This window comes from Amphiprion ocellaris, chromosome 14 (assembly GCF_022539595.1).
Source record: "Amphiprion ocellaris isolate individual 3 ecotype Okinawa chromosome 14, ASM2253959v1, whole genome shotgun sequence".
NCBI lineage: Eukaryota > Metazoa > Chordata > Actinopteri > Pomacentridae > Amphiprion > Amphiprion ocellaris.
This window is the reverse complement of record NC_072779.1, coordinates 13915546-13927911: the sequence shown is the minus strand read 5'-3', so window position 1 is coordinate 13927911 and position 12366 is coordinate 13915546. Positions and strand designations below refer to the sequence as shown.

Below are 12366 nucleotides of genomic sequence, written 5' to 3'. Positions count from 1 at the left end.
TTCATACGGAGAGTAAACTTGCACGGTTCTCATTTTCCATGACTAATCTACAAAAGAAGCCTGTTTGATATGACATAATACACTTCGATTTAATGGTTCTTGTATACACTCAGTTTAATTTGCTGTATTTACAAAATGTGGAGTCTGTTGACATGCGATCTGCCCATGTGCACAGCAAAATAAGCAAGGAGCAGGAGAGAAACACTGGAAAGGAAGATGGTTGCAAAAACATATGCAACATCAGTGGTACAGAAATATTTCGCCTACAGAAAATATGTTGACGAAAAACAGGTACTATGTCGGCAGTATCTTGCATCTCATGAGGCAACACAACTAATTTACGTGAACATTTAAATCCGCCCCACAAAGCTCTGTATGATCTGAACATTATTGTGGATGTCTTTGCCAGTGTTACACCATGTAACAAAAGGCTACAAACAGCTTTTTTCTAGCTATATTTAATTTTCCATGCCAATGCACTCTACATATTTACTCCAATCTTTCTAGAATCATAATTTTCAAGTGAAAATTCCTGTACTTTTAAAATTTACAATATATATATCGCACAAAAACTAAATGTTACAATGCCAGTTTTTTCAGATATCATGCAGGCCTACCATCAGAATGAAAAGGTTGTGCTGGATATTTGTTACAGCGAGGAGAATGTCACGTGACTGCAGCTGTGGACTGAAGTTACATGACCCAGCTTGCAGGCTTTGCTTCATAATATGCATGACCAGTGAACAACCCATTGCAAATTAGCACCAGTTAAAGCACAAGTAATCGTCTCGTCCTACCTGCAGTTGCGCTTAATTAGTCCAAAAATAAATACACATAAAATGCCCTACTGTGTTTGCAATTTGCAGGTCAGGTGCGACCTCGTAAGGAGCCCAGCAGTTGCGATCATTTCCTCCCCTCCCCCCTCTGCCCACAGAAACATGCACACACCATTTTTGTGCTGAGTACATACATTTTTATGTATGTTGCACTTGTAATGGGGGATTGTAGGGTCAACCCCTCAGCAGCCCTCTGTTTTATACACACACACACACACACACACACACACACAATCATGCAGGGGGGAGGCCATTTTAGCACACAGTACAGCAACACCGCTTCATGGTTTCATTAGAAATGAACATGCAGTAATAGCAGCAGTGGGTATTTTCTGTAATAAAATGATTGTCTGCAGCCTCTCAGGTGCAGAGCAGTAAGAGTGTAGTCTGTAGGGGTGTTGGGATATATCAGTCGTAACGATAACTATAACATTTAAGAAATAAAATATTGATATATTAATTTGAACGTTAATAAGGATAATATTGTAAATAATCCAGTGCCAGAGAGTGCAACATCCAGAGACTAAAATAACGGACAGAATTACGTTTGTTTTTCAGTTTTTTTGCAGACATTGTGAGAATTGTGAATTCTTGTGGCATCAGTATTTGTGTCATGAAAATCTGATATCGTGACGTTGCTACTAGTACATTTGTAAGTAACCAGCACTTTGTAAATGTGCATTTTTCTCTTATTGGACAGCCATGCAAAGAATAAAAAAATAAGTAGAATCAGAGGTTAATCTCTTGCATTACAGAGAAATTTGCCCAAGTACAGATAATATAGCCCACTCCTAATCCAAAAATACAAACAACACAGTGCACTTATAAAGCCTCCAAATTTAAGTCTGTTTTTTATAGCTAGAGTTTGAAATTGGAAAATCTTTCATGATTAGATCTTGGCTGTGCACGATGTTAGTGCTTCATTTGGGCTTTTGGAGAGAAATGCTGCCTTAGACTTTATTTATGTGCTTTGCTTTCGATGAACATCCATGTCCTGGAGGGTATCTGTGATTCTGCACCACACTGAGACTGAGAATGAATTTCATTTTAACAGCTGATGATGCATTTCTGTGCCAGATGCTTTGTTAGGTGGGCTTTTTAAAAATGTATAATATTCTGATCGGTTCTGTGCCTGACAGGAAAAGACGATCAATTCAAAGTATCTGTAACTTCCAGTTCATGACTGAACAGTGACTCTACCAAAGGCCTCTGTTGGCTTTTTCAAGTAGTCCCCTACCATTTCTGCAGCTTTGATGTGCTCACCTCAAGGTTTTTTCGCAACAAACCATGCAAGTGTGCAAGCCGGTAATATGGAGATTAATTCTGGTGGCTTTGACATCTGCAAAGGATCACGGTGAAGTTCTTTAAATTAAGCCATCGAGTCTTTTGCATAAAACCTCGAGGTTCTGCACCCATTAGTGAGACACTGTTTACCTGAATGAGGAACAGGTGTAGGTTTTTTCCTTGGCCTTGATAGACATAGTAAGGGCCATTTCTGTACAGTGCTGTTTTTTATATCATGAATGTGTTACTTACTCCTACAACCTGCACATCCGCTGCTCACATAACACCGGGTGCCGTATTTGATAGCAGATGAGGACAGAGGACCACGTTAGTGAGGCAGGGACGACCCTGAATGGTTCAATATTATCTAAACAGAGCATTCGTAAACGTTAGTTACTTCACATTGTTGTTGCTGCGTTTCTTCAAGCATACCGTCAGCGCTGTGGCTCACCGCTCTTTGTAAGAGAGGATGACAGCAGGATAAAATAGGTCAAATCCATAGGAAGAGATGTGTTTGCACAGTGCGGATGTGAAATGTAAAACCAGTGCGCCCAGCACACAGAGAAACACAAACTACACATCACAACGCACAGCACGCCACCTCCTCTTTGATATCACCACCGTCCAATATTTTATACAATCTTGATCATTTGATTAGTTGGCTGGTAATGAGTGACAGCAGGCCGTTTTCCTGTCCATTTTCCAGTAAAGTCGTCTGAGAATCAATTCTTGGGGTGAGGTGATTATCGATCTTGATATTGAGATGAAGGCACACTGATCCCTGAGTTCTAAATCATTCATTACATTAATACCGGGTTTCCATTAAAAACTCCACAGTTTGGCTAGTTTGCGCGGCCGTGAGTTTAAGTACTGCACTAAATCATGGCTTAAAGACAAACTTCAGTGCGGCAGGATGTCTTGATTAAATGTTTTGAGGCCATCAGCAAGCGTTGAGCATAAAAGAGCGCATTAAAGTGCTGCTGAATGCTTGCGACCACATAAAGACCTTTTTAATTAAGATCCTGAATTTGAAATGACAAAGTGGATTTGCGCTGGGCTTTGCTTAAGAACAAAGGTTATGCAAATAAATAACCTTGAAGGTTCACCTTGGGAAATGACCACTCATGTGGGAGCTATTGTGACAGAGAAGTTTAGCAAACACAGTCCTGAGGAGAATGTCAGGAGCAGGAACAAGAACAAGAGCAGGAATGACAAAAGAGAGGATACAGAGGGGTGGTAAAGGTATATTCTACTGTACATCCCAGAGATCCAAATTAAAAACCACCTATAAAACCTCCCAAGGAAGCCATCACTGTACTGAACACAAGCTCTCTGTTAAACCTGCATATGTGCAAAGCAGGTATTTGGGAATGAAAGAACAATGCAGAGGGTAATCTTGAATCCTGGCAAGATTAAAAGACAGTTCAATGTGCACATTAAATGTGGCTTCATAGAAGGGAGAAAAAATATGCTAATAGCTTAAGAAAAAGGCTCTCAAACACTCAAAAAGCAAACTATTTGCTTATAATACATGCTTAAGCTGTCAGTGTACACACTGCAAACCAAGCACAATTCATTTTAATTGAGCTGTGAAAGCTGCTCTTATTACTAAATTAGTGTTTACCGTGGAGTTGCATTTCACTGGTGGGTCATGATGACTGTAAGAGCAGCATGAATCTATGGGAGGAGAATGTTGATGTGTTTTCCACAAAGAAGGCGATTGAGTTACGGAGAAAGATATGAGTCAGGAGGGAGCGATGCATGGGGACACATGGGATTATCTGAGCTAGTAATACTCAACACTGAGCACAGCAGGAGCAGCGTTTCAGAAACAAGGAGAGCAAACACCCGCATTCATTTATACCGGCAGCATCTTTCAAATGTAGAAATGCGTCTCGGCAGATAAAAACAGTCGCGGTTAATGCAATATTAGAAAATATAATCCAGTTATTTCACATCCAGTGGTACGCAACTAATCAAATGCAGGAAGCGAATGGAGCAACAAGGCAGAACACGAACCCAAAATGTCGGGAGTGAACACAAACAAATTATCTGGAGCTCTGTACACATGTACACATCATTTTGGCAAGTGTTGGGACAATTCCTGGCTGCAGCGGAGCAGTGTAGACAGATTTGGCTTCGCAGAGCTAACAGACTATAGTGCCATGTGGAGGGGAACTCTGAGCTGGCTGCCATACTGGAAACACCTGAAGCTGGGGGAGGGAAGGGATGGAGGGAAATCTGGGATGTGATCAGTGCATGAATGAATGATCACACACTATTCCCCCTCGTGACACACAAAGACCAAAATCATATACTGCAAACACAGACGCTAAACACAACAGCCTGTTTATTGCTGATAAGCAGCTGACAACAACCTGCCCGGCTCAGATTCATCAGTAGGCCGGTGCAGGAAAACAGCAGGGCCACTGTTTATGTTACCTTATTCCAAGCTGGGATTAAGCCTCCCCTCGCTGTGTACAGTTTCTCTGATGATGAATGATATTCAAGTCGCCCCTGAGCAATAAAGTGCATTTCCCAAGGTCAGAAGCAGCACATGCTGGTTGCTTTTGCAGCATTGCAAAGTAAAACTGTGAACCAGTGGTAGCCCTGAGGTGACCTGGCCTGCAGGTATGGAGCAAGAAAATGTGATGGGGAGCGATGTTTCATTCATTAAACAGCTGTAATGGTAAAGACACACAAGCATGAACGATGCTGTGCACAAAGTGTGTGTGTGTGGATGAAAAACGGCCATGAAAAACGCGATGATCCAAAGGTAATATGTTGGGAATAAGCTGCCACCTGGAAACAGATGGACAGGAGATGGAGTGATCCCTGTAATAACAGAGAAACGCTGACAAAAGGCGATCACACATGTCACAAAGGGGCCTTTCCCCCCCTCATATTTCTTTTCCTTTTATTCCATTTGCACAAAATGCACAGAAAATCGCTGCAGCCAGCCCGATCTTACCTTGCAGCCGAACATCAGAGACAGGGTCCGGTTGCTGCAGATGACCTTACACTGGCACATGACCGGCGAGAGACACTTTAAATTCCTGACAGGCAGAGACATCAGTCCAAAGCCTCACACCGGGCAGACAGCACAGACCACAGCTCGTCGGTCCGCCGCCACTCACTCACTCACTATAGAGCCACGATGCAATTAGACGAGAGCCGCGGATGCTGAGGGAGGAGGGAGGGAGGGAGGAGGAGGAGGAGGGGGACGATAGCGAGAGAGGGGGAGTCGGTGGTGCCCGTTAATAGGCGGGCAGCCCCGGTGAAATGTGACCGCAGCCGCTCTAAAACCCTCATATGGCTTCAGATCGTGCATTTTTTTTCGTGTGTGTGTGTGAAGCCATGTTGTCCTAAAGGTCTGGCAGCATCAACGTGCACAGGTCTCCCTCTCTCTTCCTCTCCGCGCTCTCTGCACTTGATTGGCCGTAAAGTTTGTAGTCGAAGCGCAGCTGGAATCACATAGAAAAGACTGAAAAGCGCGCAGTTTATCAATGAGTCACGGAGAATGCATGGGGATAATACTGGTAGTTACTTAAAATACAACACCAAAATATCCCACTATAAAGCAGTGGGAGCTGGGAAATATTTATAATACAGCATCAAACAGCCCTGATCGCCACCACATGGAACAATGTGGTTGCTGCGCCCCCTGTTGGATCACTGGGGTAAAATGATAAAAGCATCTGTCCAGGGTGCTGAAGTGTCTCAGATCAGTGAGCAGCACTTGAAGAATGGAAAATGTCTTCATGTGAAACTGTCATTTATCAACACACTTGTGTTTGTATCCGTCATCTTGCAGTATTTTATTAATGAGCCCAAATGTCACATTCTTCATAAAATGTTAGAAATACTCACAAGAGGAAATAGGGACACTGATGTGTGATGTGCCTGTTAAAGAAACACATGTACAATCACAAAAAAGCGGGAAAGTAATGTAAAATAACATAGCACTGAGTATTACAAGTATTTGCTCACCGTATTGCTTTATTTGACCCTGATAGTTGCCGTTCAGGCGGTTCCTATAAATTGCAGGACAATTTACTAAGTTGAAGCTGTGGACAGAGTTTAAAGTGTTTAAAACGTCACTGAATTAAATAAAAATCAGTTGAATTGATTTAAGCAGTGAGGGCAGTGTTGTTGAATGAATAAATTGCTATATTCAGTCTTTGGTTGACTGTTCGAAATGAAAAGTAAATTAATTCAAAGTTAAAGCCGAATCAAAAAACTTAATTAATCGCTGCAGGGAAATTCTTTTCTAACAGTTGCTCGAGATTGTAGGAGTTGTAAAAGTATGCACGAGAAATACCAGAAAGCACAGGAAGTGTAGTGTGAAGTCTTGTGCTAACAGGGTGAATTACATCGTATGCAGCTGTAAACAACAAACAAGATCAAATCATCTTAAATTAAATCTATACCCAGTGTTTTTCTATGATCTCCACACAACACACTGTATTACATTATTTAATATCTACAAACAAAAAAAAAGTGTTCTAATGCAGAACTTAAGATCATCAGCAATGTCAAAAGGCAACTTCCTTTTTTTTTCCACGCTAGAAATCATTCCGTCTCGGTATTATTTATGTCTTTCACAAGATGAGGTTTTAGATGATTTCGTTTTCTCCGTGTTTTGTGACCCTCCACTCCTGTGTGATTGTGCTGACATGCTGAGCCCACAGGGTGGAGTGAGAGAACCAGGTAGGCTAGATTTAAATATTGTGCATTCATCTCAGGACCAACTGCGGCGCAGGGCTCAGTGCTCCCGGGTGACGTCAGCGTTAAATCGAACACAGAGAGCGTTCCAAATACACCAGTGTGCTGCTGATAGTTTTTTTTTTTTTTTTAAACCACATCACCCTCCCGGAGACTCGGGGATATCCTGGGAAATCTGCAATGTGCTAAAGACATCAGCAGGTTTATCACAGACCTACAGAAGGGGGTCCTGAATATCAACACTGTGTGGAGTGGACTAGTGTCAGTTTCTCAGGGATCAAATAATATAGCAACATACTAATTAAGCAAATCTGTAAATCAGCATGTGAATAGAAAATATTCTAATGAACCTTCTTAGATGGTAATGTGATTTCCAGAACAGTAAAGTCTACACAGCCAGAGAATCCTCAGTCTTGATCACATAACAGTTTATTCTCTCTTCTCTGTGTGTGTGTTTGACTATGTGGGCATTGCCTTGTTCACATTCTTCTTTTAGTACTCCAGATTTATGACGTTTGACCCCTGCTTCTGGCCCCATAAGGACACAGTGAAGACTGCAACAGCTGTTACTATGGATATTTCTTCTTAGAAAAAAGTAAAAATCTGTCCTTGATTGCAGCAGCGAGTGCCTCTTAATAAGGGACGGCATTGACTGTACACTGAAAATGACTGCACCAGTGAGTAACAGATTTGCAATAGGTCACCTCTTCAAAATCACACAAGGGTGGTTCCACGCCTCCACTCCTCCATTTAAATTACATCCACGCAGTTTGTTTTTTACCCTTTTGTGTGTTCCCCTGACATTAAACTCTACCGTGAAAGTATCTGACTGCGCTTTTGATAGACAATTCTTAGGTGTAATCTCACAATAACAATGTCTAATCATCAAATCAGCAACCAGACATAAACAAAAATGGCCTTTAGAATTAGTGATGGTATCGAGAAGGAGAGAGCTACTCAGTTATTTAGTTACAGTCTGAGTTGGAAAAAATAAAATGGCAAGCTCAAACTTTGTAGATTCTTTTGCAACAGTTTAATTATGAATTTGATTTACCAGCTGTAGACACTGGGTTGAATTTCTGTCAAGGAAAATGCACGGAAACCTTTCTATTTGTCTCTCCATCGAGCTCAAAATGTGTAAAGGAACAACATGAAGGAAGCCATCACTGTACATACAGTACATATCTGGGCTGCCTCTCGCTTATTTAACAAAAACGTATCTATGTCATTTAAAGGCTTTTTCTAGTTTAATCAGTCTGTATAATGCAGGACCAACCTATTAAACTGCACCATATACAACGTACACTTTTTTAAACGTAAAAATACACTCATCTTTATACATTTAGATGGGTTACTTGCATAAAGTCACCTTTATACAAGAAGCACAGAGATGCATATGACTAACAACATCTAGAATCACCATATGTACAGTATAATTTCCATGGTTATCATATACTGTAAGAGGCTTTCCCCTTCCACTACAGTGTTATGTAAGTGTGGGAGTCACATGGAAACCTGAACTGTGGCGTGTTGAGTATGGCATTAACATCCTAATGCTGCATTGTATGAGAGAGAGAGAAGCCCAAAAGAGTGTTTCCATGACAACATCTGCAGGGGGTGGCAGAGCCCTAACAAATAGTCCACTTGCCAGCAGCTTTCTGGTCACTGTATCTAAAACATGACTCTTTCTGTCACGGGTGATTGTCTGCATAATAGCAGGTGTCTCATTCTACTATTGCTACATGCAGTATCAATGAGACATGTCAAAGTTTTATTTTTTCTCAAGTAGAAAGAGAATATAAAGAAGCGCTGTGACTATAAGAGCGACCCGCTGAGCCTGCAGGTGCCAAAAACTGTGCTAAGCCTCCCCTGTAGGTAGAACCAGATGTGCCATACTTAACATTTTCGCATCTCTTTGAGCTTCGGTAGCCATTTCTGAATCTTGTTATTATCAGTGGATGAATAAAAAGACACTGAAGATTATCAAAGGTCTTACACTGTCAAATTTACTTTTGACTGTAAGGAATCGTACATTTTTGATCTAGAATTGGAAAAATTGAATACCTTTTTTAAAAAAATCTCTCATTATTCAGATTGAACACACTGTATGTGATACATTTTGGATTAGCTCAGATAATTTTTCATGTCAGTGTGATCAATAGCTGCTTCTCTTTAGAAATATATGAACTACAGCATAGTTTTTACTAGCTGTCTTTACCTGGAGAATCAGTAACCTTTCTTAGGAAGAAATTTCATATATCTTGTCACCAAAAAATACCAATACCATGGTGAATGTAAATGCGGCCTGATATTAGTTTTATGTGGGCTATTTTCTAATGGAAATACATTTTAGTTCTATCTTCATTATACACTTTCAACATCCAACTTAAAGTCTATCTTCCAGAGTCTGCAATATGCAGATCTGTAATCCCTCTTTCTACTCATCCCTCCCTGCTGACTGCAGCTGGAGCACACCAGCTCAACTTTCACTGCTCAAACATTGAAGATCTACTGTACGTTGCACAATGTCAAGCTGTAATATTAGCAGTGATTCAGTCACTTATATTCAGATGTAAACTGATTTTGAGGAAGCATAATGATATGTAAAGCTCCACCCTGCAGGTTCATAGGATTGGTTCCTTAGGTTTGTGATGTAAGAAATCACCAATGTCTGAATCCAAAATGTGTCGAGTCTTACTAAGACTTCATACAAAAATTACCCACCTGGAGAAGGCAATTACAGATTACATTAGAGATCATCATCTGGGAACACTTATATGACCTAATCAACCAGCACATTCATCAGTGCACGCTGGTATTTTGTATGAAAATGAGGATGATTGCAAGTCATTTCAGTTTGATGGTATGTATTTGACCAGAGAACACGGTACAATTTCTACTGTTTTGTGGAGGCTTTCTACAGTAGTGGAGAGTATAAAGTTAGCATGACTCATAGAGCCACAATAGCTGCATTAAAGGATAGTCCAGGCTGAAATAAACCAGAATTATCCTTTAACTGATTACAAAGCCCATATTTTCACACATTCTCCAATGAATAACAGATTCATCCCAATTCTGAAAGTGATAACAAAAGAACTTTCATTTTTTTTGGACCATTGTGTGGTGTAGGAAAAGTCAACAGAGAACAAAATTTGACAGTGATTGTAAGATTTATACCTATTGCCACACAAAGAAAAAGGGTAATCTAAACAGTCTCCCGCAAGTGGATCACACTTACACGACAAGCCTCTAGTCTTGAGCTTTCTATAACCTCCAGCGCTCAGCAGCTTTGACACTGAAATAGTCTAACTAAAGTGCAAACACATGTGAGAATCTCCTGAGGCTCTGAGACTGCCTCAGCTCTACCAACAAGGAAAACACCCAAGGTGAGAATTATAGTATTCACACCTACACAGAACTTGAGGGTCTGATTTCTCTCCACTGGAATATTTGATTTTGCTTACAGTTAAAACAAAATATGGTCAAGACAAACAGAACATGGCCTTGTAATAATTTACAAGTAAAACTGGTTTTCTGAAAAGCCTTTAAACAATATTATTTGGTAATATCAGTAATTGACTCTTCAGAATGTCACAGACTGATAAGTTGGAGTTGTGGTGACCTTTAAAAACCATTTCCTTCTACCCTTAAATTGCTTGAGGGTTAAATCATCCTAGTACTACAAACTAAAACAATATTAAATCTAACATCTGGACATGTTGAATCCTGTGGTAGAGACACAGACTGTGTAAAAAGATGGCAAATGCGAAAGTGCGATAAACCTGCATCCTCTCAAACAGCCAGCAGGGGGCGACTCCTCTGGTTGGAAAAAAATTCAGATTGTATAAAAGTCTATGACAAAAAGACCCTACTTCTCACTTCATTGGTTAAATCAGTAAACATTTTGCTAATGAGTTTGTGGTCTCAATCGGTAGTTTCAAGCGTTCTTCAGTACAACATAATGTTTATTTTCCCATAGTTAAAATTAAATAGACAAAATTGGGTTTGTTTTAGGGTGAGGCTATCTTGTGATTAACAAGTAGCTGTCATGTGGCTGACCATCGTGTCCTTGAGTCCTCTTTCAGATCCACCTTGATTGTCTAGTCCTTTTAAAAAACTAAGATGTTGACAGCAGAAGTTCCAAACTCGAGTCTTCAGAACAGCAGTCCACAAACCAGTGGGTGACCTCACTGCATCTGCATCCATCTTTTTCTACAGTTTATGGGTACAGCAATGCCCCAGATCAGCAGCAGGTGCAACAACAGCACTCAGAGTTTGCTCTCCGGGCAAACCGTCGTGTTCCACATCTGATATTCCTGAGCCTGTCTCTTGCAAACTCATCCAGCTGTGTAAATTTTACATGGCCAAATGGAGTCATCACCAACAGTTGATGACTTGGAGCGATGCATTATGCATGAAGTATGGTGTGCATGTTACACCTTCAATGCACTTCAAAAGCCAAAAATTTATTGCCCCAGGAACGAACTTGTTTTTCTCCTTTTGGTTGCAGCAGACACGCTTAGAGAAAGGTGTTAAATGGTTAAATTGAGCTCTTGGGTATAATTATTTGCACCACCCTCGAACAGGAAGAGAACATCTACATCATCCACGGCGTAATCATGAAAGCACACAGATGATTCTCTTTCTGTGACAAGCGAAGAAAGTCTCACAGCAGCTACTGGTCTGATTCTGTACAGCCGTCACCTCACTTTCTCTGGTACAGACTGGTTCTGCTGTGCCTCCTCCCACACTAAAGACAGCCGTGGTGTGATGTCCACAGCACTGCGACCATCCTCTGTCAACCTTGTGATCATGATAATGCAACGTCTGGCTCTACGACATGTGCAATTATATACTGTATATTCATTTTATAACAGACTTGACTTCAGTTCACTTTGGTGATCGTTTCACTGAGCAGCATCTAAGTCAAGTTTATCTAAATTCAGACTCCTGGTGGTTCCAGTGTAATGTTATGAATGTAATGGACAATACATACCACTATATTTATTAATCACAGCCATGTTAAAATGAAATAAAATGATGCTAAACAGGTCCTTCATCACTACTGAATAACATAATGGTAAAAAAAAAAAAAAAAAAAAAGCAGTTGGATCCTTGATGAGACATATTTTTGCACAAATTTAGTTCAGATTCCTGATTTTTAGGGCAGTTTTAGGTGTAATACTGTCACTTACTTTTATTCCTTTAATTTAAATTGAAGATTTAAGTTAAGGTGCTTCAATGTAAATTAGATGTTGGCTGGTATTTGTGGCAGTGAGAGACCATGTTCAGCTTTGTTCTCCCAAATCTAAGAACTAGTCCCATGCACTTTCGCCAAATCCAGATACACACAGTATCGATGTCTGTTTCTGAGCTAACAAGCAAGAACAAGCCAAATGTCTTTCCATGTAGTCGTGTTTCCACTGTGTCGACGAGCCTCGCATCGGTTTCTGTGGCAACAGTAGCAGCAAGGTTCATGATTCACTGAACTATTCTGATAACGGTGCTAAGACTACAGTTT

The 12366-nt window shown here is 40.6% G+C and overlaps 1 protein-coding gene across 4 annotated transcripts in view; it reads right to left on the bottom strand.

Moving 5' to 3' along the window:
* LOC111587179 (disks large homolog 4) overlaps positions 1–12366 on the bottom strand; it is a 71252-nt gene that overhangs the window by 44188 nt on the left and 14698 nt on the right. For 2 of the 4 annotated variants that reach the window (XM_023297028.3, XM_035942347.2), the window contains exon 1: positions 5092–5460. The exons of the other annotated variants lie outside the window; for them this stretch is intronic. In XM_023297028.3, the coding sequence (XP_023152796.1) occupies positions 5092–5193 (102 nt within the window). In that variant the 5' untranslated portion in view covers positions 5194–5460. Of the gene's footprint in view, positions 1–5091; positions 5461–12366 lie in introns of those variants that run through there. 4 annotated transcript variants of the gene reach the window in all.